This window comes from Pelmatolapia mariae, linkage group LG7 (genome assembly GCF_036321145.2).
Source record: "Pelmatolapia mariae isolate MD_Pm_ZW linkage group LG7, Pm_UMD_F_2, whole genome shotgun sequence".
NCBI lineage: Eukaryota > Metazoa > Chordata > Actinopteri > Cichliformes > Cichlidae > Pelmatolapia > Pelmatolapia mariae.
The window spans coordinates 61,104,075-61,130,516 of record NC_086233.1 but is presented as its reverse complement, the minus strand read 5'-3'; the positions used below and the strand labels follow the sequence as shown (position 1 = coordinate 61,130,516).

The following is a 26,442-nucleotide window of genomic DNA, read 5'->3' as shown; positions in this document are numbered from 1 at the left end:
ATAGATTTGGTGTGTTGCCGTTTGCTGGGTTATTCTGCATATTTGCTCTGTTGTGTGTGTGTGTCTGTCTCTCGATGTGTTGAGGAAATTGCTTCTTTTTTATGTGTATTTAATTTGAGCAGAAAGGAAGAACTAGCTCTCCACTTATGTACAATTAAATATACGTGTGCTGAGATCTTTGGGTAGAGCAGATACGCTGTAAGCAGAGCAGGAATGCTGTTATGCATTCCCAATGCAGCAAAAAAAATAAGTAAATTGAAAAAAAAAGATAAAACAAGATCTCAATAAATATCTGTATCAAGTCATCCAACCACAGCAAATATTTGCAGAAATTGTTCCAATAACAAAGTTGTCGGGATGCAAACCAATCCGAATTTGATTTCTTACATTCTGATTGCATTTAGAAAATCTAACGTGATCCGAGTATTGACTGGAGAGGCAGTGAGAGAGACGAAACACATCCAGAATGAGCAGACACCAATCTATGTCGGGGAGGGGGGACACACGCATTCTCCTCGTTTGCATGCAGCTTGGACTGATGATGGCAGACACGTTATGAACGAACACATATCGACATGTTCGGAGATGGAGAACTGTTGCAGTGTGTCACCACAGATGAACCCTACGTAACAGTTTCATGTGTGATTAATTAAAAGGAAAGGGAGAAAAAAAATTAAGAAAACTACAGTAAAATCTAATACCTGATCTTCTTTTGTGCTGTTTGGGTAATGTACAAGTACCTTTATACAATCCTTTAAGAGAGTAGAGTATTAACACGTTAAAACATACTCAAACAGCAAACTGGATAAACAGCGGATGGTAAAGTAAAACAGTCATTTGGTCGGCGAGAAAAGGGACCGACTGAAATAAATGCTCCGTGCATTTGCATGATTAAAGTTTTCATTTCATTCCATTAACTTCACCATAAAGTGCACTAGGCTGGAATATCATCTCAGCGCTGCAAAGTCGACCTCCGTACTTTATCCTCATGCAAATCTACATCATGTAAATATTATATTATTACTACTGAGCACAATTCATGCTTAGAAAAAACTGTGCTGCTCTCAAAGAAATTATTTATTTCTCATTTCGGAAGTATATCGTCTGTGATAGTCCCTTGTCAGAAACAATTCGGGATTATTACTTTGGAGAAATAAATGTGTTTTTCCTGCATACAAAATCATGTGCTGAATTATGCTTCGGCACAAGTGAATAAATGGTAAATGCACACAGTGATTTCAGCACAATCAAATGAGCGCAGAGGGACAGGTTTGCCGAGTTACGTAACCCTGACGGTTGTTAATACTATTCCCTTTGGAGCGCTAGAAAACTCTGAACTCATATTGTGTAAAGATAAAACGCGGCCTCTGGTGAGCAGCTTTTATGACCAAGATCTTACGTCAAATTTATGGCAAAGTACTTGTAAAACATTAACAAGTGAGGTGTCTAATACGCGATATTAAAAATGCACTAAGCCACATAGGAAGCCAAACTGAATAAAAAAACGATATACGTAAGTATGACTGACGAGTTATTACCTGCTTCTCCTCTCAAAGCTTTCTCCACAGCTACGCCCCTCTCTTCCAGCTGCCTCTGCTTCTCCTCCACCTGCTCCAACTGCCTCTGGATGATCTGAGGAGACGAGCAGTCACGTCATTAATGAAAATCAGCAGCAGAGGCACATCAGTATCATAAATGCACAGGTGCACAGGGTGATAACTAACTACCAGTAATTAGAAATCCCCCCTAAACTCACACAGGGAACACTCAATTGATGCGGCTGTTTACTCTGTTGAAATATAAATGTCAGAAGTGGCGACGACAACTATATTTAACGCCTACAGCCACATGGGACATTTGTATTAATTTGTCAAAAACCCCAAGAAAACGTGTAGATTTCAGTCGCTTGTTATCTTCTCTGTGTCTTGATTTATAACTGGACTCATTCTTAGCCAGAAAAATAAGTTGTTTTTTTTGTTTTAATTTGAAACTTTTGATGCTTTATAGCACACAAATTGTGCGAAAAGGGTTTTTCCCCCCTCTAGAATCTCCTGTAACAGCTTCTGTCAGGTCTTGGGTTTATCTGTGCCACACAGAATTGGGAGCTGAAATAGAAGAAGTCCTGTTGGGTCCTGCAAATGGCCAGTAAAGGGAAGCAAAATTGAGGCCAGCAAATGACAGCTCCAGGAGAAAAGAGAGCTTAGTGCTGAGTCAGGGGAACAGGAGTCTGACTGCAGTTACAACATCAATCACAATGGATGAATCTGGCTCAGTTCAAAACATTAGAGTGACCAAATGGTAAAAAGCGCCAGGGGAACTTTTTAAAATTAGAGGAAGAATGCAGGAATCTGAATTCCCAAATTATATTAGAAAAGCAGTCTTTAAAAGAAGAAAGGACAAACCTGGGCTCTGTGGAGCCGCTTCAGTTCCTCCTGCTTGGCCTGTCGTCGTGCAGCTTTTTGGACTCTACGCGTCAGCTTGGCATTAAGCTCTTCCTCCGTGTAGGTTTTCTGTGTGGAATAACAAAATGCAAATCAGAAAAGTCTCATCCACAAGGTCCTAATGTGTGTAGGTGGCTCCATGAGGTGCTGACCACTCAGACTAGCTGAGGAGGGGAACTTTCTGGATCTTCTAACAGGGCGAGGAGCTCACAGGAAACTGGCTAATGCTATTTAAAGCTTCATCGGTCATCTACGGGACTCTCGGGGGCTAGAAATCGCAAGTTATGCTTGCATAAAACACAGTGTGAAACATACTTCATATAAACTTTGCTGCAAGCTCTGTTATAATCCTCCACAATAGATAATACATATGTGACAAAAAACAGAGATGTTTCCGCTGTAAGCTGACATGGATGAGCATTTAAGCTAGCGCAAAACGGCAGAAAGAGAAAACAGTGCTGAATGAAAACATGTGAAAAGGTCCTCCAGTAGCCAGACTGGAGTAAATACAGTGCCGCAGTGACAGATTAATCTCATACCAGTCACAGAGGAACAGCCTGGGGTGTCAACAGATGCAGAGGTATCATGGTGACCAGAAAAGAGAGCGCTATTGGAAGCGTCATGTTATAACAGAGTGGATATTCAGCAGTCAGTGAGCGAGCGTTGCTGTCCAACTGTCGCATGCATCCAGACAGAACAACGATTAGCTTTAGGCCAGGCCTACGCAGGGTGTTATGAAAGTAAACTGGCACATGTGCAGGAAGACGAGACGGGGTGAAGGAGGGTTATCAGCGGGAACGTATGTAATACTACCTTTGTGGCATACGATCTCTTGAACGCCAGTGCGTGAGGGACATAAACAGACTTGGGGCAGACGAAACATAAAAGGGAGGAAACAAACATGATACAGATGATATGATTAAATGGGTTAATGATTATGTTAAATAAACAAAAATAAAATAAACAGAACAGTGAGTCACAGTCTAGTTGGTACAATCAAAACAGGCAACGTTAATATCACAAAAAAAGACAAGGTGGAATGAAATGGTTAAACATCTACATTAACTACAAAATTGTGACACTAACCAAGAAACTGAAGTGTAAAATGTTTTATGATGAGATGTTATGTCCAATACTACAACTATGACGCTTATGTGTCTTATCTAGCACTCACAGATCTGAAAGGGATGGGGACAAAAAAAAAAAAAAAAGACTGCTCTCTAGATTTCCCAGGGGCTCTCACTGAATCACACATGGCTGAGAGGCATGATACAACTTCAAACTCCTGTTACTGTAGCCATATGAAGTCTGAAGTGAATAATTCAGATCAATAATCATTACAAAGAAGAAAACGACATTCATCATACGACAACGAGCCACAACATCAAAACCACAGACGGGTGAAGCGGTTAGCACCGCTGCATAGACACCATGATACAAAGCAATGTCCTGCTTTGTCTGAGTTCACCGTCCTGCAGGTTTTAGATCTCACCCTGGGTCAACACACCTGAATCAAATGATTAGTTCATTACCAGGCCTCTGGAGAACATCAAGACGTGTTGAGGAGATCATTTAGCTATTTAAATCAGCTTTGTTGGATCAAGGATACATCTAAAACCTGCAGGACACCGGCCCTGAGGTCTGGTGTCTGAAACTTTTCCATGTGTCCTGGTTGCGACACACCTGAATACATTTCGTAGGTCATTAGCAAGACTATAGAACTTGACTGCATGCTCTCTTAGAAGTACATTTTTCCAAAAACTTACATTTGCTTAAATTTACTTGAGTAGGGTTAGGGGTTGCCACCTCAGCATGCAGTCAAGTTCTATACTCTTGCTAATGACCTACTAATTTTATTCAGATGTGCTGCAACAGGGACACGTGGAAAAGTTTCAGGACACCGGCCCTCGAGGACTGGAGTTTGAGACCTCTGAACTAAACATTGCTGCAAACCAATCAGAGCAATGAAAGCGCTCCAGAGCAGATCCACAGAACCAAAAGGATTCACTGCCAATATCACGGTGGGCGACACAACAGGACATGCCCAGAGGTTCTGTGCCCATGCCCTGAGGGGGAAAATCGACGCGGTTGTCCACAGGCTTTAGTGTTGTGGCTGATTTATGTACACGTTTCCAAAATATACACAAACAAAAGAGAATAGGAGTACATCTGAGCTTCATGCCTCTGGCCCTGAGCACGATTCTATCTATTTAAAACCACCAGAAACACACACAGACTCAGCAGCAGTGGCAAATATAATGCTGAATTTCAGCCATAAATGCAATGAATGCAAATGGATTCCAATAAAAGAGCTCATGTTCTAAAATTTAAGGATTTGTTCCAAATATGTGCATAGTTCCAACGCGATTTATGCGTCCAGCATATTGAATTATTATGATCTTTTAAAGAATTCACTTGCCCAGACCTTGAAAATATTGTTATCATAATTTGTTCTGAGACCTCCTAAGGTCAAAAACAAATATATACATTCTTTTATTCCAATAACTCTTTAAAAAGAGATGAAATGATATCAAAGATTTATCTGAGGTTTGCTTGCAAAGCCACTGGCACGTTATATGAACTTTAACTAAAAGACTGGTGATGCTAAATGGCATTATTCAGAAAGATGACACTTTCTGAAATTCAAAATTATGTAACCCCTGCTGCACAATACCTCCTCGTCGTCTTTCTCCATTTCTCGCTTAACCTTCTCCTGTCCCCTTTTTTTATGCCTCTCTTTCACCCCCCTTTTTTCCTTCAACTCCCTCCTCTCCTTTTCCAGTTTCTCTTCCTTTATTGCCTCCTTCTGCATGCCTGATACTAGGTCAAAGATGTCCACATGCCTCTAGGAGTGGAAGAGATTATATAAAGAAAAACATTTTCGAGAGGAAGCAAAACACAAACTGGTACAGTGGATGTCGTGATGATATGTATAGCCTTGCAAAGCCAGACTGCACGAGTTTCATTCACAACAGTTTGATTTTAAGTTGTGCTTTACATCTAATCGGATGAACCTGCATGAGTAAAATTATTCACTATTCATTCAAAAAAGGTCCAAAAAGGCAGTTGTAAGGACCCCAGTCAACTCCGGTTGGCGTTGCAAGCCTGTGCATGCATGAATCCCTAATGACAACCATGTGACATTTGTATTTGCTCACATCTGCTTTGGACTTCTGGGAGGATCTCTCCAGAACGTCGTCACAGGACAGGTCGGAATCTTCGGAGAAACTCAGGTTTCTCCGCGTTTTCAAGTCTACTTCAAACGACAAGCAAAGACAACAATCAGCAATCAATTTCATAACATGAAATGAGCTTTGGAAGAATAGTCTTACCCGAAGATCTTGCAAGAGGTGATGTCCTTCTCTTCCCAGAGTCCTGAGTAGTGGAGCTGGATGACGGTGTACTCGGGCACGACTTATCATCCTTCTTCTTCTTGTCCTTCTTGTACCCTGAGAAGACAGCCTTCCACAGAGACTTGTGTTTTGGAGGCGTCTCATCTGCACCCGAGAGCCTGCTGCTGTCGTTCTTGGCTTTTTTCTCCTTCTTGTTTTTCCGCGGTGAGAAGAGGGAGCTTCGTTTCTTACTTTTACTTGTAGAGGAGCCGTCTGACGAAGCCACCGAGCTGTCCAGACTCTTGTTACTGCTAAAGAAACGCTCCGACAGGGCCTCGGACTTCTTTGACTCTAAAGCTTTCACAGCTGATGTCTTTGGAGATGCAGCTGACTTTTTACTTTTTCCAACAGTGTCTGGTGTTACATTCCAGGCCACTTTAGGTGAGGCGCCCTTTTCCCCATCGGACTCTTTCATTTTGCTCAACTGCTTGGCCATAGCTTCTTTTAGAGCCGGGCTCTTGACAGATTTTTCTCTGGCCCTTATTCTCTCCTCAGCAATCTCCCTGGCTTCTGGAGAGAATTGAGTTGCCCTCTGGGTCTTGGAGACTGGGTTGACTGGGATATTGGGTTTACCATTTTCCATTGCTAGTGCCAAATGAAGGGGAGGTTTTTCCCTGCTCGGCTTGCTCGTGGGCGGAGTGTAATACCTGTTCATGCTTGTGTCTGGTGTCCGGTCGTCGTAGCTCTCCTCCACATCGTCAGCAAAAGGAATCTCCTCCACCGTCTCCACAAATGACTTCCTCATCTCCTCCGGCCGTGGCTTCTCCCTCTTCTTCTCCCTCATCACGACCACCGGGGTTGTTTCTGGAGCTGCCTGAGGTGAGGAGAGCTTCCTGGGTGCTGGTTTGGGCACAGATACGGGGCTCAGCTGGGTCCTGGGTGCAGGAACAGGGGTAGTGGCTTTTGCTGGCTCTTTGGCATGCTCAGATGGAAGTTTTTCTGTTCCGTTGGTCCAGGACACCTGATGTCTCTGCTGCCTGAGCACGGCTGGAGACTGATTAGCAGGCACGGGTGGCGGCGGACTGGAAGGTGGTGTCAGCATAGCCGAGTCGGACGTGTTATAGCTGTCACTGTTTACCGTCTGGCTTGTGGCCACACTTCCATTCAAGCCCAGGCCTGAGCTGCTGCTGATGTCCCTTTTATCAGAGCCATTGCTCTTGGGCTCAACAGGAGCGATAGGAGTAATGACCTGACCCTCGAGAGTGATACTGAGTCTGCGAATCACAGCCCGGCCAGTGAAGGCAGGCTTCTGTTCCCCAGACACATCTGGCGTTTGTGTCTTAGCGAAGTTGGAGTCCTGAGTTGGAGTCTTAACAACACTCCTTTCTAAGATTTTACTACTGCGGTCCAAAGGAGACAGACCGAGGCTCTTTCTTATCTCAGCACTCTTCAACCAGAATTCCTCAATGATATCCGTCTTTTTAGACGGCGTTTCTTCCGTCGAGGAATTTGAAGGCTCTGGCGTGGCCTTGTTGGTTTTAGCCAAGGGTGTTGAAGTGACTGCAGGGACGGGCTGAGTTCTGACGGGAGAATCAGAGGTGAGGGGTGATGAGGGTTCATGGCAGGGCAACGGCTGGGCACAGATCGGGGAGAGGGGGTTTCCTGTGAGAGGGCAAATGGAGCGGTGAGGAAAGACGGGAGATTTAGGTCCTTGAGTTTCGGGCAGGGGTGTAGGCTGGGAGCAAATTGGTGAGCTCACTGGTGACTCAATGGGTGGCTGTAGTGGAGAGACAGCAGGTGGTTTGGTGGGTGAAGGAGGAGGAGATGAAGCAGAAGTTGGGGTTTTAACTGGTGTAGAAGCAGCAGCATTAGTAGGTGAGGGAACAGGAGACAACTCCTGGACAGGAGCAGGTGAAGGGCACAGTGGGCTCCTGGAAGTTGGAGATGGAGTCATCTTTTCTGGCTTTGTTTTCTCAGGTATGAAAGGATCAGGAAAAAAGCGGAGACCAGGAGATTTTACTGGACTTATCTACAAAACAAAACAAACAACAGAGGAGTTTAGGATTCAGGTAAAAGCCATTAATCGCTTTGAACTTCAGAAGCATCATCTCACCTGTGTTTCAGGTTCTGGGGATGGTTTAAGCGGGAAAAGAACGATATCGTCCTTCTGCAGCAGGCTGATGCTGGATGGTTCTGAATTCACAAAAGGGAGAAGAAAAAGCTCATTGCCTTTTATTTGTGGAAAACATATCTGCGTCATCGATTTAGAGAAACGTTTTGTGACATGTACCAATACTGGAAGCTGTTGCCAAGCTTTCCGATTTCTTGTCTTCCTCGGGAAGCGCTTCATCGTGCTCCGACTGGTGCAAACGAGCCTCAGCTTCCGCATCCGAAGGGATGTCATCTGGAATTTAAACATCACATCATCAAATATTTCATTATTACACAGCTTTGGAACTTTAATTATCTGAGTCATTTCATTTTGATGAAGAGAGTTCTTTGTAAACAAAAATGCTATTTTCCGCATGTTAAACACTTGATGGATTCATTACTATTTGTAATGTTTGACTGTTTACCCTGATCCATCTCTGTGCCAGGCTCCATATCTGGACTGTCTGCTTCTGCTTCGAGTACTTCATCTTCGCAGGGCTCTGACATGAAAAAAAAAGGGAAATAAATTAGTCATTGGAATATTATTATCGTGTCTTTAGACAATAACTGTGAGAACTTTTTCCTGTTTAAAAGTAGCTTGAATGAATCTTTTCTCAGAAATCCTGACAGTAAGGTGGAAAGCTATCAAGGCCAATTTTGAAAAGCCGAATACAAAAATTAAAGGTTGAAAAAAAGGTGATTAGACTTTAAAAATCAAAATCCGTTTTTCTTCAGACAGCATTAAGAAAGAGTTTGGGCGAAAATAAAAAAAGAAAGAAAATCTTTTGCATACAAATCAAACAGGCCAAGTCTTTCAATATGAACAAAGGAGCAGCTAGGCTGCAGCTACATGCAGCAACTTTAAATTAGTAAGCTGAAAATATTTGATCCAAGCAGAAGCACAACCAGAATGTTACTGGTTAAACTGTGGTTAGCGAGCAAAACTGGGAGGGGGGGGGCAGTTTATCCATGCAGTTTATATATCAGCTTTAACTACTAGGTGACCGATCTTCTGAGTGCACGGGCACATAAACTACTAAAAGAACTTTGTAATTGGTCTGATCTCTGCTGGAGGTCTTTACTGGGCCTTTAACCCTGAACTCGAGGCTTATACGAGGACTTCAAACAGAGGTGTAGGACTCTCAGTCAATTCATTCAAGCTCTTAATCAGCTGATAATGTACTTCAACACCCACATTCTGTGAACTTAATGCAAGTACAAGTGCCATTAAGAGGTGAGCTCCCAAAGCTGTGGTGCCTTGTGGTTTCAAAGCTTGATAACTCACTCCCCGGAATATATTACTTTACAGCATAACATACAGAGCAAGTGCAAAAGAAAATACATATTTTGGAAATTAGAAGAGTAGAATGTAAGGTTTGGTTACAAAAGGTGAAACACAAGTGCTGATCTGATCCCAGGAGAGAAAAACCTCTTGAGAGCGACAGCCTTACAGCAGGCATGCTTGTGAGTTTACTGGTCTCTGCATGTGTTTATGCATGCTCCATGAAAAGAGGCCAGCCCAGCTGATAGACAGAAGAGGAGTCTAAGACGGGATGTCAGGATCCCTTTCGAGTCTGTGCTACCTCCAGACAGGGACTCCAACCAGACTCTCACTGCCTCGTGTCGGGCGGACGTGTGGGCAGGGGCTACATTCAAACCAGAAGATACAGAACGACGAGGGATAGATGGCGGGGAAATAACAGTAAAGCAATTAGACACATGAGAAACAACATGGCAGAACACAAAAGAACAAAAGAGAATCAAATCAAAGGAACTGACGAGAGGGTTAAATGGCGCACTGGGATGCACGTTATATTCGCCCCAGAGGAACAACAGTGACTCTGAATGACAACAGGCTGAACACAAAATTAGACATTCCGAGAAATAAAGCAATGTTACAAAAATGTACAAATCAGAGATAATTCAAAACAACAGGTGGGTTAGCTGGGGTCCTCCTGTGGCAGACGCAGACAAACAGGACAGCAGCAGCAGCCACACTTGCAAAATGAGACACCCTGATCCTGAATATGGCGAGACCCACGGCCTTCCCAGGCGTATAGGCCCCCGGGTGGGTTACCTGCAGAGGAGGGCTGCGTGAGCTCAGAGGGCTGGGAGAGTTGGGAGGCTGAGGCCAGCTGGCCATCATCCTTGTCTCCCTCAGACTCCAGATGTGCTCTCAAACCTGGAATGGCGCTGGGATCCACAGGCTGCAGGACTTGTTGGATGTGGAGATTCCTCGCTAAATGTAAGTGTTGTGATTTTGTATTTTTGCGTAGTGTAAAGTTGTGTGAGTTAGGAGAGGAAGATAAAGAGAGATGAGGGTAGTTGTGGAAGAAAGGAAGAGGAACAGGGGGGAAAAAACAGGGCAAAATGGAAGAGAAAAGGCAGAGAGACAGTTATACAGTGACAATGGGGAAAAAAATCATCAAAGAGAAATGAAGGGAGGCTGCATGCAATACACTGCAAAACGTCAAACCATAAAAGTAAGCTTCAAGGGTACAAAGCTTGGAAAACAAAATAATAACACATTTGTTAAATATAACAGTTCCATCATACAGCTCTAAAACATAACTGCAGCGCCCGTGGGAGAGATAATCATATCTGATTCATCAGATTAGTATTTTAAAGCCATAAAGAACTCCAGAGGTTTGAAACAGAAGGTTAGATGGAATGGGACTGACAATGAAAAGGAACACTGATGAACACAAAACTCACATAAAAACACAACCAACAAACCAAACCATAAAAAAGCCAAAGGCACACTTCTTGTAGAAATTATTGAAAATGAACCCAAACAAGGCAGAATTATTAAAAGTAACTGCAAACACATCCGCAGGCACTTCCGTCGCTACCTTTAAATGTACCAACATCCTCTTCGTCTGTAAGGTACTTCTCCAGCCAAAGGCCTGACTGGAGTTCTTTATCCCAGGGCCAGTAATCCCCCTCTGTCAGCAGGGGGAGACAAAGGCCCCCCAAAAATAAATCAAAAAATAAAATAACAGAGAGACAGATACATACGCGTGCATTGTATGTGGACAAGGCAGACAAGGAGAAAAGAGACAAGCACAAGAGGATGACTCAGTGTTTCAGACAGTGACGATAACATGAAACAGTAAACAACACAGAGCTCTGAGGTGTCCTAGCAAGGCCACTAAAGTCTGGATAGGGTGTAAACACATTAGCATAAAGAAACCATTAATTTCCACTATCACAGGAATAACAATGCAAAACTAATTTACCTTCGCTCGACTCCTCATCTTCTTCGGCCTCATTTTCATCCTCCTCATCCTCATCCTCCTCCTCGTCCTCTTCGTCTACTTCCCCATCTCTGCTGCCTGTGTCAGCCAAAGCTTCACCCTCTCCCTCCTCACAGTGATCGCCCCTCAGCTTGGCGTGGAGCTCTACCGCCTCCTTCCACGGAACGCCGCCGAGGTCTGACGGGCTGGGAGGCTGCTCCTCCACCTCCACCTCTTCTTGATCCTCCTGCTCGTCCTCCTCTTCCATGTCTGACTCTGAGCTACTGCAGAAAGTAGAGAAAAGGTGTCAGCAAAGTGTTAGGGAACATGAAAGGAAGCAAGTATTTGAGGACAGTACAAGTATGGAGACGTTCACAGCAGCCTGAGGGATTTTGGACTCTAGCAAAGAAGTTTTTTGTGATTCAAAATAGACAAACTACTCGTTGGTGAACTCCCACAGTTAATCCCAACTAAGATGTTTTTAGCTTCCTCCCCCTTCCTTTCTATCCAACTTTATCATGACTGGCTAACTGTCATGAACAAAAAGTTTAAAGAGTGGGTGGAGCTTCTGTGCGCATAGCCAGAGCTGCTTGCATGACGCGACTTTTTTAAGGACGTCCAAAAGTTTGACCAAGTTGATCTCATTATTTGAAACTTGTTTAAAGTCTTATTAGAGATCGTTTAAACAACTCACTGAACACTAAACGGCAGAAAGGGTAAAACTGAATATTATAAAAATGAAATTAACGGATGTTGTTATTAGAGATGGACCGATCCGATATTACGTATCGGTCCGATACTGACCTCAATTACTGGATCGGATATCGGAGAGAAATAAAAAATGTAATCCGATCCATTAAATATCAAAAAAGCACCTCACAAAACTTGCGGCATGGCATAACTCAGCTCATAACCTTAGCACGTCAGAGCAGTATGCATCACGTGATAGAGCGGCTGTGGCGTGCGAGACCTGTCGGCGGTCTGGTTGAGCATTTGGAGCCTCGCTACCAAACCGGCATTTCATCTCCGAGGAAGTTATCCCAGAGAGAAGTAAAGCAAGTGTGTAAGTTCATCTCTGAATGTTTGTAAAGCGTTCCCATGTTAAGTTTAACAACCGATATATGGAGCCTCTTCTCTCTCCCTCTCCTGCTGCTACTTCAATCGTGAAACTGCTTAATGATCAGCTGATCGGCTTTTCTGTCGCGAGTCCGTCTCTCTTCTTTGTTTTTGGCCCACTTTGCACCAGAAAGAGGAAACCAGCGGCTGAACAACAGCAGAACGTTTAACCTTGATAATCTGTTGTTAGAATTTATTTAATATTACTTTCTAGACCAGGATTCTTTTCTACGTAGCTGACGGCTGGTAACTGTGCAGGGGCGGATCTAGCAAAGTTTAGCCAGGGGGGCCGATAGGGCATGAACAGGGAAAAGGGGGCACAAAGACATACTTTTCTTTCTTATTCTCATTTACAATGGCTAGCTTTTAATAAATAATTATCTGAATCTTACACCCAAAATTTTAATCTGATGTAAAATGTATAGAAGTCCATTACTGTATATACTAACTGTTAAGTCTAATATACCCTAGTAAGCTATAGTACTTTTTCCTTTGGGAAGATACCATCTGTGCAGTTTGCAATTCTGTTGAAGAAAGATGTTGAATCTATTTAATTATTGTAGAAAAATAATTGATTTCTGTGCATTTTTTTTTCCACACTGAATCAAATTAAAGTTGATTACGTCGATTAAGCATCATGAGGTGGAGGGTGGGGGGTGGTTTCTTTTTTTTTTTTTTTTGCTGGGAGTTTGCAACCCTATTAGTTAGTTTGCTTAATATTTCTGCTAAGTACTCTTTAAAATAAGGGTTTAAGTTTATTAGATTGATCAGTATTGCTGAACTATGAAATATTTTGGGTGCAGTGTATTTTTTGCATACAGGTATAACAGAATAGCTTTAGTGTTGTTTTTTTTTTAAACTTGAGTTTGAACTTATACAAAATGCAGCAAGATATTAAAAAAAACAGTTTTATTGATTAAAAAACACACTATATCGGATTCATATCGGTATCGGCCGATATCCAAATTTACGATATCGGTATCGGACATAAAAAAGTGGTATCGTGCCATCTCTAGTTGTTATAATCTTACCTAGAACCCAGGTCAGCATCTGTGGCCTTGTCCAGCACACTGCTGAGATTGTGCTCCGCCAGCGTCTCCTCAGGCACCTCCTCCAGCTCCTCCTCCCTCTGCAGGGACAGACGGTAGTTCTCCAGCTCAATGCGTTCTGGAGTTCCCTTTAGGCGTTTAGCTAGGCTCGGTTCCTGCAGGCCGTTCACTTCCAGCACTGTGGGGTACAGGATCAAGGTAAGAAAGCAGAGGAGAGAGAGCACATATGTGCAAGTGATGATCAGGCAGGTGCAAGCTGGACCAAACTAAATCCAATGTATTTGTGAACGCTGATGTGAAAACCGATGCAAATTCTGACAGTGTATGTGTGAAGCTACGTCAGCGGCAGCATCAAATCCATCACACATCCAACTAGTAAAATGGTGCATTTTCATCCACATCTACAGCCAGAGCTTTAACCAAAGTAATCTTGTACATTAAGGACAAACTGACAAGGAGACACCGATTTAAGATCTATTACTGAATTTATTGCATTAGATAATATTCCTACAGCAAATAAGATCAACAAACACAAATAGGTTTCACACTTTAAAATAGAGCCATTGTTCTATACTTAAATGTACAAGATTGGTGCCTTGCCTTGTTCCCATTCTGAGAAGCAAACCTTAAAACTGTATGTTTTGACAGTATTTCCTCTGGCATAGGTTCATGACAGTGAAATGGGTTAAAATAGAGTTATGTACTGTTGTTGTTGTTGTCGTGGAAGTACAGCCGTCATCTTGTCACTTAGAGATAAATTCTAATTGAAAAAAAGAGCACTAGCACTGCTTTAAGGCCAATGCCTTAAAGTCCCATGATCTCATTAAATGTGTGATATTGAATGTGTGATATTTGACACTGAATCATGTTTATTTTGTATGTATGACTCATATGAATGTGACGATAGATGTTTCCTCAAAAACAAGTGAGAAGTACGTAAAACAGCAAAGAAGAGAGAGACTTAAATTTAAACTGATACATATTTATACTTTAATAACCTACATCACTAAACACATAAATTGTTCTGTAATTACTTCATCTGATATAGTCCAGGGTTGGACTTCTGTCAGCAGTTGGGGGTCTGTTTTTGTTTTTTTGTGGTTTATTTTGGTTTAGTGGTCTACCTCTTATTAACACTAATTTAGTGGTCCAAGAACTCCACAGTTGCTGAACTTTGCAGCAGCATGAGACGTCCTTACCACGTGCTGTAGAGTTGAACTAGAGCAGAGAAATGCATATGTATTTGTGGAGGTGTCTGTGCAGCACAAGCACACATATCTGACGGAAGTAAAGACCTGCAAAATATTGCTTTGTTCTACAGTACTTTACACTGACTGCATACCTCCACCAATATATTAGCAGTTGTTTGTTGTCTAACTTTAATGTAGAGTATATTATAGTATGCATGGCTGCAGTATGACTACAGTATTTAATAAAGTCTTGCATTTGAAGTTATAAAACTACACTTGCCACATTGCGGCAGGCCTACACTTATTAACACTTACACTTCTTAAAGTTTCAAATATTAATTTTCTGCAAAGCTTACCAGTTTCAGCTCTCTCTAGTCTAATCCGTGATTTTATTCAGCTACAGTGTGCAAAGCAATTACTGCAGATGAGACGCACTACGTTGAGCAAATACAAGTGGTTCTGGCAGGAATCTGTCGGGGGTGAATGTTCGAGGAATGCAGGAAGGCAGAGAGGGGGGGGGGTGAAAACCAAACTCCAGTCCCAAGCACCAATGCAAGCACTAGTAAAGCTCTCAGTTTTAAGATGCTCTGATCGGAAGGGGAAAGGTAAAGCTCACAAAAGCACTGATACAGGCACTTTATCACATATTATAGTGAGTTTTAGGAAGAGGAATACTAATAGGTGCAAAACAACTTACAGAGAAAGAAACACATAACAGAGCAGGCAGTAAAACAAACACGTCACACAGGAGGAGGTCGAGCTAAAAAAAGAGCACTCACAGGCCACTATGGGTTACAATCACCAAAGAGCTTGGCTCTTCATTAAAAACAGGCAGCTTTATAGCAATCATTAACAGTATATAGAGATTGAATGTACACACCAGTGGGTAAATGATATATGTTTTGGGGGTATTGGGGGCTAAGAAAGCTAAACTTTACTGCCATATCTCACAATAAAAACCAGAATAGCAATGAGGAGGTCTATGCAAAGGGTTAATGGTGCTGCCTGGAGAGCTGACCAGAAGGAATTCTGAGCAGCTCTCTATAATTTCCAAGCCAAGAAACAAACAGGTTTAAGATGCACCATTCACTTCTAAGATTATGGCGCCAGAGCACTGTTTGAATCCATCTGCCAATCACAAGTCATAAAGAGACTGCCAACAGAAACAGAAAGAATGCTGCATCTTCAGGAAATAATTCAGCAACTGAGAGACTCACAGTAGTTACAGGACCATTTTGAAGCTTTGGTCACTTAGTACAAACTAAATCTATATACATCCCACTGACAGTAGTCGGCAAAGAGAAAAAGGAAGCAAGGAAGGAAATAAGAAGGGACACAAAAGTCATGCTAGAGGAGGCTGAGCAGGACATTGATGGTGAAACAGCAGAAGAGGTAGATGCAGTAGGTAAACAGGAAGGGAGAATCTAAGGGGTTGTGTGCCACCTGGTGGCAGGTCCAGGAGAGAGTGCGGCGGAGGGTGCCTAGCTGGACTCCCACACCCACGGCCAGACGCCAGGGCGCAGCCGCCACAGCTAGATAGGAAAGTCGAGTACCTGAGGGTTGGAGGTCAGCCGAGGGGGCAGCTGCTGCCATCGCCCTTCCAGGGGCATCCACGGTCGTAGTAGGTGTTTGGGGGGTCTGATTCTCCTGCAAATGACACAAATGATTTTAACATCAGCCGCGCTATCAGAGATATGAGAGCACTCTCAGAACATTTTTCCGGGCCAAGTAAATAAAAATGGACCTTGGCTGTGACTGGAGCCGCAGAGGGAGCAGGCCTCTTCCTCTGAGCATACCCAGACAGGCGGTAACAGTAGTGGGGCTTGCAGTAAAATTTTCCTGTAGGAGACACACAGAGCATAAGCAAATACATTAAATGCACAAACAAATACATACGGCACAGTACAGATTCGGCAAATTTCACCTCACGGAGTGTGTGGGCTGCATCTATTCTGTAGGAAAAAAAACAATTCCTTTCTGTCTCAAGTGCATTCAGAAAAATCAGGAGGTTCTGTTCCCACAGCTGACTGTGAAAAAGCTACTGTCTCACTGAACAATCTGTTGCCTGTCCTTGAGCACAATAGACACCTCCCAGCGTGGAAAAATATGGAATCATAAGACTGCACTGAGCCCGAGGTGGGGGTTACTGCAAAAATCTCCTACAGCTGTCTTTTACATATTTAAAACCAATAAATTTTGAAACATTATGTGGCTGTAACTTCATTTTTTGAATCAGAAAATGGCTCTGCTGCATTCCTTGGCTCAAAAAAAAAAAAAAAAAGCCTGAGAGGCCGTGGCGTGATCACACCACAGGAGGGCAGCAAACGTGCACACAGTCAAAATCATTTCTAGATTGTATGTCTTTTGTAGTTAATGGAATATAAGCACATGTGGGGCTGAAACCATTTCGAAAGCTTACCGTCCTCGACGTCAAAAGCATAAGAGGACAGTCGTAGAGTCGTGCCGCAGTAGTCGCACTTGAAACAGCTGCGATGGAAGAACTTCCCCTCGGCACTCAGCCTTTCCATCACGTACACACGTTTTCGGCAGAAGAAACAAACATCGCTGCCTCCGATGTTGACCGGGAATTCTTTCCTGAGCGAGCCCTGCAAGGGAAAAAGTACTGAATTAATCTTTATTTATAAATGAAGAGAAACGTTCAAACTGGTGCACAAGGAGAAAGTTATTGTCAAGCCAGACGCTTACATCAGGTCACTACAAATGTTTGAAGGATACTGATATTATTTACAAGCTAATGATTCCAAAATACAGCAATTCAAAAGTTATTCATTAGTGAGAGAGGGATGCTTGCAGTCGAGCAGCAGTCCAAATTACAGGGACTCATTGGGAAAACACACTCTGCAGCTATGGGAGAGAAGGAAGTTAAAATGTGGTAAAAGGAGCACAATGTGCAAAAACCACACTCTCTAGGAAGCGCTGCAGTGATCTGTGTAGCCACATGCCTTCTACTCTACAACCCGAGTGCTTACCAAATCCCTCTTTTCAGGTACATGTGTGGGCTTGGGAGACTGAAGCTGACTGGCTATCTGCTCGGTCAATGAGCTAACGCCCCCTGTGTACATCCTTACATACTGCTATCAACAGCAATGAGAGAAAGAAACAAAAATAAGAGGACAGGTGGACAAACATTAGAAATGATGAAATGATGGATGAAAAACAACGTGAAAACCAGAAGGAAGAGGTGTGTGTGCGACAAGTGCTCAAACACAGCAGGCAAACAATGGTGTCTAACAGGGAATTTACACAAGACAAAGGAAGCGTTTGCACGCTGGACTGATCGAGTGTTTAGACGTGTGTGAGGCTCCACCAAAAGCAGCAAACACAGTTCCCGAGAAAAACCTCAAAAGTTTCATGTTGGGTTTACTACCCAAGAGCATTACTGGATTTGGAAAAAGATCAACTATCGCAGTGTTTAGACAACTCGGGTAAAGCAGTCATGCAGTTTTATTCGCTTGCACACACAAAGTCACAAATGCTGCACTGTATCATCCGCTGCACCATAAATATAAACAAGCTGTAAAAATCTGCAAAGCTGTGTTGCTAATTCCCAAATTCAGCAAGTGTTTGGCATATGAGATCATCTTTGGGTCTAATTCTGAATTAATCTACACCAGGATTAGATTTCAATCTATGAAACCTCAAAGAGCTTTAAAAAGGGAAGAATCTAGGTCGACTGTAGCATGTGGCAAACCTAAGCCACGAAAACTATTACTGTGCACCGCTCTGCTAAATTGAAAGTTGGCTCGTCAACATGGGAATTACACTAGATGAGATTTTTGCTGCCAAGCTGCTCTTACAATCAAAAACAACTACTGAGTACAAATAAGCGTGGGAATTATAACAGAGTTCTGCTGAGATTACTTTAATATCTGTTCAGATACAGTGACGGATCACTCGCACTCACTAATCACAGCAAACGTGCTAAACAAATGAGTTTGCTCGCATTTCTGAACAAGCAGCCAGACTTTCAAGCAAACATCAGGTGAGATCACGTTAAGCAACTTGTGCTGGAAAGTGAGGTGCATCATCTTCCTGACAGGCCAAGTGCAAGTTTAGTGTGTCAGCGCCACGACACGCCATTCCTTCCAGGCATAAAATGACTACCTGTCTCAAGGTGTCAGAGGTGGTGGGGGGAGAATCAGGGGGACTCTGGGGGCTGGCCAGGCGCCACTGTTCCATAAAAAAACGTGATGGCTTTTTCTTAGGCTCCACCAAAGAGGGAGAGAGGAGAGTTATTAGAAGTTAAAGTAAATCTAAAGAAGAATACTAATGTATTTAACTGAGTAGATATTATGATTTACTACTTATTCTGTAATATCTTGCTGTAACAACAGCCTCTCTTTCCTCTAGAGTCAGTTAAAGACATAGGTGAGACATAAAGTTGACCCAAAAAAGTGCTTTTGTTAAAAATGTACAAATATTTAAACCTGTAATCATCCGTCTGTGTTGATAGTTCGAGTCACCTGTGGTTTGACTGGCTTGCCCTCAAATTGTAAAGCAAGTTGATCAGCCCTCTCCTGAATACTAAGCACATACAAGGGCATTTGGCCATCAGAGTCCAGAGGCTTTGCTGGCTTCTGCAGAGAAATCACCAAAGGGACGTATGGTGAGGAAAATGTTGCTAAATATGAAATCTCCTTTTCATTGTGGCAAAAGCCATAGACTGCTTGTCATTGTTCTCAAATTCAGGCTGACAAGCCTTTAATTTATGCAGTGAGTAAATAAACAATGAAAGCAATTTCCTTTAGTTAGCGAGTGTATTTAGCACAAAAACAACAGATATGAGATACTTAAGCATCGATTGGCAACAATCAAGTGAGCCTTTAATTACTGTTAGTAGCAAAAACCTTTCTATGAGTGGTAAGTTTCCTGACATGCCACAGGTTGAGTCTCAGTCCACAGCATCCAAGAAATAAAAAATAAAAAGGAACCTTTCTGGCAGAGTCAAGAGAGGAGAGTGGTGAACCAGGAGCCCCAGTCAGGCCTCGGGACATGTACCACTGCTCTAAAAAGAAACGGGACGGCTTTTTCTTAGGCTTCAGGGAGGGAGAGGGAAGGGGTGACAATTAGCCTCGAATACTAATAGCGTGCTTTCTTGGATGTAGGCTACAAAATGAGGCAAATAAAACACTTAGAAACCGCAATTTTCATGTACAGCGTTCACCTTTGGTGGTTTATCGGGTTTGCCTTTAAACCTGGAGATTAAGCGGTCAGCCCTCTCCTGTATACCAGGTATGTGAATGGGTCCTGGGTCAGTTGGGTGCAGTGGCATCCACTCCTGTCAAGGGAGCTCAGTTGAGACTCGATGATTTCTTTTGGTGGAGCTAATGAGCGACTTGTTTAATATGTTGACATTTTTTCTTTAAAACAGCTTATTACAGATACTCGAGCCATAATCTGAGTAACCACTGAAACAGAAATGGCAGAGGCAACACGACTATGAATGCAGTCGGTCATTTACCCCACGTGCCAGAGGCCTCTCATAGTATTCAAGTTCCTCTTCTTCCAGACTTTTACATTCATGCTTGAAGACAGAAATGAGCAGACACACACACAGTGTATTAACACTTCAGTTGGCACCGAGCGCACAGACACGAGCATAAAACACAGTTGCTGACTATCATTTAAAGAACAGCTTGTAATGCAGGAACCCTGACAGTGCTTGACAATAAATCAAAATGAGCCCAGGTCTCCTGAGGCTATATGTTTACAAGCCATCACACCCCAACAACATATACCAGTCAGCATGAAAACAAGCTACTACTTTGATAATAACAGACACCACCCACTCACAAGGGAAGTAAACAAGACTGAACCCCTCAAGGAAGTTCTCTTGAGGAAACACGGCATTTTGTTTTCATCTACGCTACACACTGCAGAGGCCAAATCAGGGGTTCGGGACACATAATTAGAGCAGGAGAGTAAGGGGATACTAAATGGGTCGGCCATGGATTTGTGGCCGAAGACAGAAAGACACAAACAGACACAGACGGCAGACTGCGTGTCACCTCTGAGTGGAGAGAGAGCGAGGAAGTGGAGGAGGAAGAAGGGAGCAGAATGGTTTTCTTTGGGCAGCTCCGAGAGCCTGAGCTGTACAGCTGGTCTGCGCCACTTCTGGCCTTGAGAGATGAGGGGCAGGAGCAGCAGATGATGATGACGGCGATGAAGAAAAAAAATAATAGGTGAGCTATTGCTAAACGTAAATATGGTTGAACTTCAACTTATCACATCTCACACTGCATTGAGATATTATAGTGCTTTACAAAACCTGTAAGAATAAAAAGGTTACATTTGTAGAAGCTTATACATATGACTAAGAAGTAGTTAATAGAACTAGTGTAGTTTCACTTCTTTTTTGTTAGGCTTAGTCACACAACAACCCTATCAAAGCCTGACACACACACACACACACACACACACACACTAAACAGACAATCTGCATAAGGCAAAAGCCTAAAAACCCCTAAAAAAAAAAAAAAAGAAAGACAGTTGAAATATGCTCCAGTGGTTTTATAATTAACCTCAAAATAAAGTTTGGCACGGAAAAATTCTCCAATATTGACAATTAAAACGTCAAACCGCGTAGCATATAAGAGCGACTTTCTGAAACATTTCCATTCCAAACACTCTCCGTAGAGAAGTACTTGAGATTATCAAGATTATTTACAGTCTTTCCAATCGACTTTCAACTAATTTACTCAGCAGCTGGGGACTTACTGTGTACTGAGAGGGAATTTTAAAACAGCAGTGAATTAAATCTCTTTAAACAGGAGAATTTGAGGCCTTAAATCAGTGCTTGTGATGTGAATGTGTAATCTAGTGAAGAGACAAGAAAAGACAACTTCAGCAGGTGTCAGCAAGGGGAAACTGATTCTGGCAGTTAATGGTGCTCTGTCGACCTGAGTTAGGCCAGCCAACTATACTCAGCGGCCACTTTGTTAACGAGAATCAGCTACACATATGGTGACAACCCAATGCATTTATGCATGTAGACGTGGTCCAGACTACCTGCTGAAGTTCAAAATGAGCATCTGAATGCAGAAGAAAAGGGTTTTGAAAGTGGCATGGGTGTTGGTGCCAGACAGGTTGGTCTGAGTATTTCAGAAAGTGCTGATCTACTGGGATTTTCCCTCACAACCATCTCTAAGGCTTACAGAGAATGGGATGAAAAAGAAGAACCATCCAGTAATCAGCGGGACGGGTGAAAATGCTTTGTCAGAGGAGAATGTCCAGACTGCTTGGTAGGGCTGGGCCATATCATACCATTCACGATAATACCGGTATAATGTTGGGCAATGACAAGAAAATGAAATATGGCCATAGAATATGGGTAAAACGCACATGCGCAGTGCCTTTGTTTTCATACGCACATGGCGGAGAATGAGAAGGGCGAAAGTGGATCGTTGAATGAAACGGATGAACCAGAACTGGTTTGTAAAAATGCTGCAGCTTCAGTGGTGTGGAACTGGTTTGGCTTTCATCTGTCAGATACACAACAAAGCACTATTTTTGGTAGAGCATGCTAGCGGGCCGTCGTTATTACCGTGTTTTTCGGAAAATACGGCACACTTAAAATCAATCCTTTGATTTTTCTGAAAATCAGCACTGCCCCTTATAATCCCGTGTGCCTTATGTATGAATTCTGGTTGTGTTTACTGACCTCGAAACGATTTTATGTGCTACACGGCGCTGGAAAATCTGTCAAAAAATGTTTTAGTACGACTTTGCTAAGCTACGAAGCCGCACCGCTTGATGGATTGTCGGAGTATTACGGCTATCGTAGGCAGGAGCCTCGCGGAGTGATACGTACTGTACTTCAACGTAATATTACCGTATTGTGTGTGTATAACCTCTTTTTAAGTTTTGTGGATATTATACCACCCCGGAGGGTGTGTTCCAATTACAGGGGAATCACACTCCTTAGCCTCCCTGGGAAAGTCTATGCCAGGGTGCTGGAAAGGAGAGTTTGTCCGCTAGTTGAACCTCAGATACAGGAGGAACAATGCGGTTTTCGTCCTGGTCGCGGAACACTGGACCAGCTCTTTAGGCTCTCGAGGATACTTGAGGGTGCATGGGAGTTTGCCCAACCAGTCTACATGTGTTTTGTGGACTTGGAGAAGGCATTTGACCGTGTCCCTCGGGGTGTCCTGTGGGAGGTGTTGCGGGAGTATGGGGTGTCTGGCCCATTGCTACGGGCCATTCGATCCCTATACAACCGTTGCAAGAGTTTGGTTCGCATTGCCGGTAATAAGTCGGACTCGTTCCCGGTGGGTGATGGGCTCCGCCAGGGCTGCCCTTTGTCACCGGTTCTGTTCATAATTTTTATGGACAGGATTTCTAGGCGCAGCCAAGTGGCGGAGGGCTTTCACTTCGGTGGCCTCAGAATCTCATCTCTGCTTTTTGCGGATGATGTGGTTCTGTTGGCTTCATCGAGTGATGGCCTCCAGCTCGCACTGGAACGGTTCGCAGCTGAGTGTGAAGCAGCGGGAATGAGGATCAGCACCTCCAAATCTGAGGCCATGGTTCTCAGCCGGAAAAGGGTGGAGTGCCCACTCCGGGTCGGGGATGAGTTTCTGCCCCAAGTGGAAGAGTTCAAGTATCTCGGGGTCTTGTTCGCGAGTGATGGGAGAAGGGAGCCGGAGATCGACAGACGGATTGGTGCTGCGGCTGCAGTGATGCGGACGCTGCACCGGTCCGTCGTGGTGAAGAGGGAGCTGAGTGTAAAAGCGAAGCTCTCAATTTACCGGTCGATCTATGTCCCTACCCTCACCTATGGCCACGAGCTGTGGGTAGTGACCGAAAGAACGAGATCGCGGATACAAGCGGCGGAAATGAGCTTCCTCCGAAGGGTGGCTGGCCTCTCCCTTAGAGATAGGGTGAGAAGTTCGGCCATCCGGGAGGGGCTCAGAGTAGAGCCGCTGCTCCTCCACATCGAAAGGAGTCAGTTGAGATGGTTCGGGCATCTGACAAGGATGCCTCCTGGGCGCCTCCTGGGTGAGGTGTTCCGGGCATGTCCCACCGGGAGGAGGCCCCGGGGCAGACCCAGGACACGCTGGAGAGATTATATCTCTCGGCTGGCCTGGGAACGCCTTGGTGTTCCCCCGGATGAGCTGGAGGAGGTGGCTGGGGAGAGGGAGGTCTGGGCTTCTCTGCTTAGGCTGCTGCCCCCGCGACCCGGCCCCGGATAAAGCGGAAGAAGATGGATGGATGGATGGATGGATATTATACATGGTTATGCTGAGGATATGTTGGCAAATTTCCACTGGAAATGCCTTTTGGTTAAACTGTCAGCAAGGAGTTTGCATCTGCACTCTTAAATATTTGTATAGCTTTAATGCACATAAAAAACAGCTGCTTGTTTAAGTGAAAATAAATTGATGGGTTTTTTGCACTAATAAAGTTGTGAGTTGTAAAGTACTTTTGTCAATTATATCGTCAGTTACATCGTTATCGCAAATTTTCAAATATATATCGTGATAAATATTTTTGGCCATATTGCCCTGCTCTACTGCTTGGAGCTGACAGGAAGGCAGCAGAAACTCAAATAACCACTGATTACACACAAGCTATGAAGAAGAGCATCTCAGAATGAATCACACACTGAACCTTGGAGCAAATGGGCCAGCACATTGGGTGCTCCTCCTGTCAGCTAAGAACAGGACACTTTGCACTGACTCACCAAGCTTGGACAATAGAAGATCAGAAAAATGCTGCCTGGTCTGATGAGTTGTGACATTCAGATGGTAGGGTCATAATTTGACTTCAACACAATGAAGGTACAGCCTTGTATTAACGGTTCAGGCTGGTGATGGTATATAGACATTGGGGATATTTTCTTGGCACTCTTTGGGTCCTTTAGTACCGACTGAACATTGTTTAAAAATGTCCCAATGTACCTGAGTATGGTTGCTGACCACGGACACCCTTTATGCCCACAGTGCCCCATATTATCATGCTGGCTCCTTCCAGCATGATAATATGAACGGAGATCTCAAACTGGTTTCTGGAACATGACAATGAGTTCATAGTCCTTGCATGGCCTCCACAGTCACCAGATCTCAATAGATGGGCACCTTCGGGATGTGGTGGGACGGGTGCGTCGCATCATCGGTGCGAAATCTGCAGCAACTGTGTGACGCTATCGTGTCAGTATTGACCAAAATCTCTAAGGAATGTTCCAGCACTGTGTTGAATCTGCCATGAAGAATGAAGGCTACAGAGAGTCCAGCCAATCACTGACAAGGTGTAAAAAGAAGAACAGTACTAAAAAGAAACAAGCGGAAAGACTGACGTCATGGGTGTTTTTAACGGTTATATTTTATATGCTATTATTTATAAACATTGGTTTTCATTAATGTTAACTCGCGTATTTATAGAGACACGTTATATTTTTGAAGCACACTTTTTTTTTAATTGAAAGTAAACTTCACTATTTATTTTAGTATATTAACTATGAATAAAGAGAGGACAGTTTGAGTGCAGAGCTGCCTCCATATCCAGTTGCATTTCTCTATCTGTGACACCAAACACCAAGAATACTAAAGACTTGTCTGTAAAATATTTTTTCTTTACAAATAATTTGCTTTTTATAACAAAAGTCATTCATTCCTTTTCTTTTTTGCAGTTGCACTTGTGCAGGTTAAAGTCTTACTTAGTCACATAGGACGACCGTGTTTCTGTGGCCTTTGTATGCAGTTGTCTTGATGCATGCTCAATCATCCAGGTAAGTAAATCCCAAACGGCTGATCCTGTTCATCTGGATGTCCAGAGGAACAGGATCAGCCGTTTGGCCTTTGTATGCAGATGTCTTGATGCATGCTCAATCATCCAGGTAAGTAAATCCCAAAAGGTTTTGGCCTTTGTATGCAGTTGTGCAGAAATAAACTACCAAACAAAACACAAATATAAATATAGATGTTTTTTTAAGAACGTGAAATAACTGGGAAGGTTTTGTTGTGGTTAAACGAAAACTTTTTTCGAAACGAAAACAATTTTATTGTAAAACAGTCATGTGTTGCTTGGTGAGGCTACATTCTCTTCCACTTGCTTCTAGACCAAAACACCAATGTATTTAAGAATGGGAGGCTACATAACTAAATAACTAACCATAGCTAGCTAGCTAACCATACCTGTTCCCCTCTGCTGGGCAACGTCTGACACTTGATCATCTCTTTGTACCGAATGCTCAGCTTCTCCTGCTGCTGTGTGCGTCTCTGAACCAAGACAGGAGAAGCAAGGATGACTGTGACTCTACTTCTACCACTACTTCTAATTCCATCTCTCTTGGACACAAACAAACACGCACGCACACGAAACTGTGCAGCTATCTGACTGGAAAGTTAAACAGTCACACAGTTTTGCACACAAGCTACTGTGTTAGTTTCTCCAAATCTCACACAACAGATCTCAAGTCTGCCCACTACAAAGTGGGCTCAGGGTCCGACAGCTCAACACAAAGTGGCTTTCCCCACTATGAAACACCACGGGGATATATGGTTAGTCTAGCTGTTAGTCTCTACAGGGCTAATGTTTACCTTTCTCCATGCTGGGACAGGTGCCAGACGCACTGGCTCTTTCACAGGGAGTGGGGAAGGGGGCAAAAGACGGTCCAGATTGGGCAGCGAGTCCCCCTTTGTAGTCAGTTAAAGATGAGTGACAGCGAGCGTGGCCAATTAAAGGGCCAGAATAACCATGCAAGGCATCGTGAAATGGTCCATAATGAGGGTGGAAACCAAGGAGAGAGCAACAGAAAGAAGGAAGTGAATCATGGATGAGTGGAGTCACAGCAGTCATATCTTTTTTGAAGACATATTTTCCTACAAATATGTCTTCAAAAAAGATAAGGAAATGGCAAGACAGCATAAGTGCATCATGTGGGGTGAACTTGGGCAATATTTATAGAGACA

At 43.4% G+C, this 26,442-nt stretch overlaps 1 protein-coding gene across 25 annotated transcripts in view; it reads right to left on the bottom strand.

Moving 5' to 3' along the window:
* mical3a (microtubule associated monooxygenase, calponin and LIM domain containing 3a) overlaps window positions 1–26,442 on the bottom strand; it is a 78,432-nt gene that overhangs the window by 9,611 nt on the left and 42,379 nt on the right. For 6 of the 25 annotated variants that reach the window (XM_063480091.1, XM_063480090.1, XM_063480099.1 and 3 more), the window contains 21 exons: window positions 26,071–26,166; window positions 25,666–25,749; window positions 20,545–20,655; window positions 17,506–17,610; window positions 16,935–17,121; window positions 16,260–16,354; window positions 16,069–16,162; window positions 13,308–13,503; window positions 11,164–11,444; window positions 10,777–10,869; window positions 10,002–10,163; window positions 8,350–8,424; window positions 8,064–8,177; window positions 7,887–7,966; window positions 5,774–7,802; window positions 5,600–5,697; window positions 5,116–5,286; window positions 3,255–3,305; window positions 2,403–2,510; window positions 1,539–1,632; window positions 702–752 (listed from right to left, as the gene is read on the bottom strand). In XM_063480091.1, the coding sequence (XP_063336161.1) occupies window positions 702–752; window positions 1,539–1,632; window positions 2,403–2,510; window positions 3,255–3,305; window positions 5,116–5,286; window positions 5,600–5,697; window positions 5,774–7,802; window positions 7,887–7,966; window positions 8,064–8,177; window positions 8,350–8,424; window positions 10,002–10,163; window positions 10,777–10,869; window positions 11,164–11,444; window positions 13,308–13,503; window positions 16,069–16,162; window positions 16,260–16,354; window positions 16,935–17,121; window positions 17,506–17,610; window positions 20,545–20,655; window positions 25,666–25,749; window positions 26,071–26,166 (4,375 nt within the window). The remainder of the gene's footprint in view (window positions 1–701; window positions 753–1,538; window positions 1,633–2,402; window positions 2,511–3,254; window positions 3,306–5,115; window positions 5,287–5,599; window positions 5,698–5,773; window positions 7,803–7,886; window positions 7,967–8,063; window positions 8,178–8,349; window positions 8,425–10,001; window positions 10,164–10,776; window positions 10,870–11,163; window positions 11,445–13,307; window positions 13,504–16,068; window positions 16,163–16,259; window positions 16,355–16,934; window positions 17,122–17,505; window positions 17,611–20,544; window positions 20,656–25,665; window positions 25,750–26,070; window positions 26,167–26,442) is intronic. The other 19 variants (XM_063480097.1, XM_063480102.1, XM_063480113.1 and 16 more) reach the window with 17 other exon arrangements.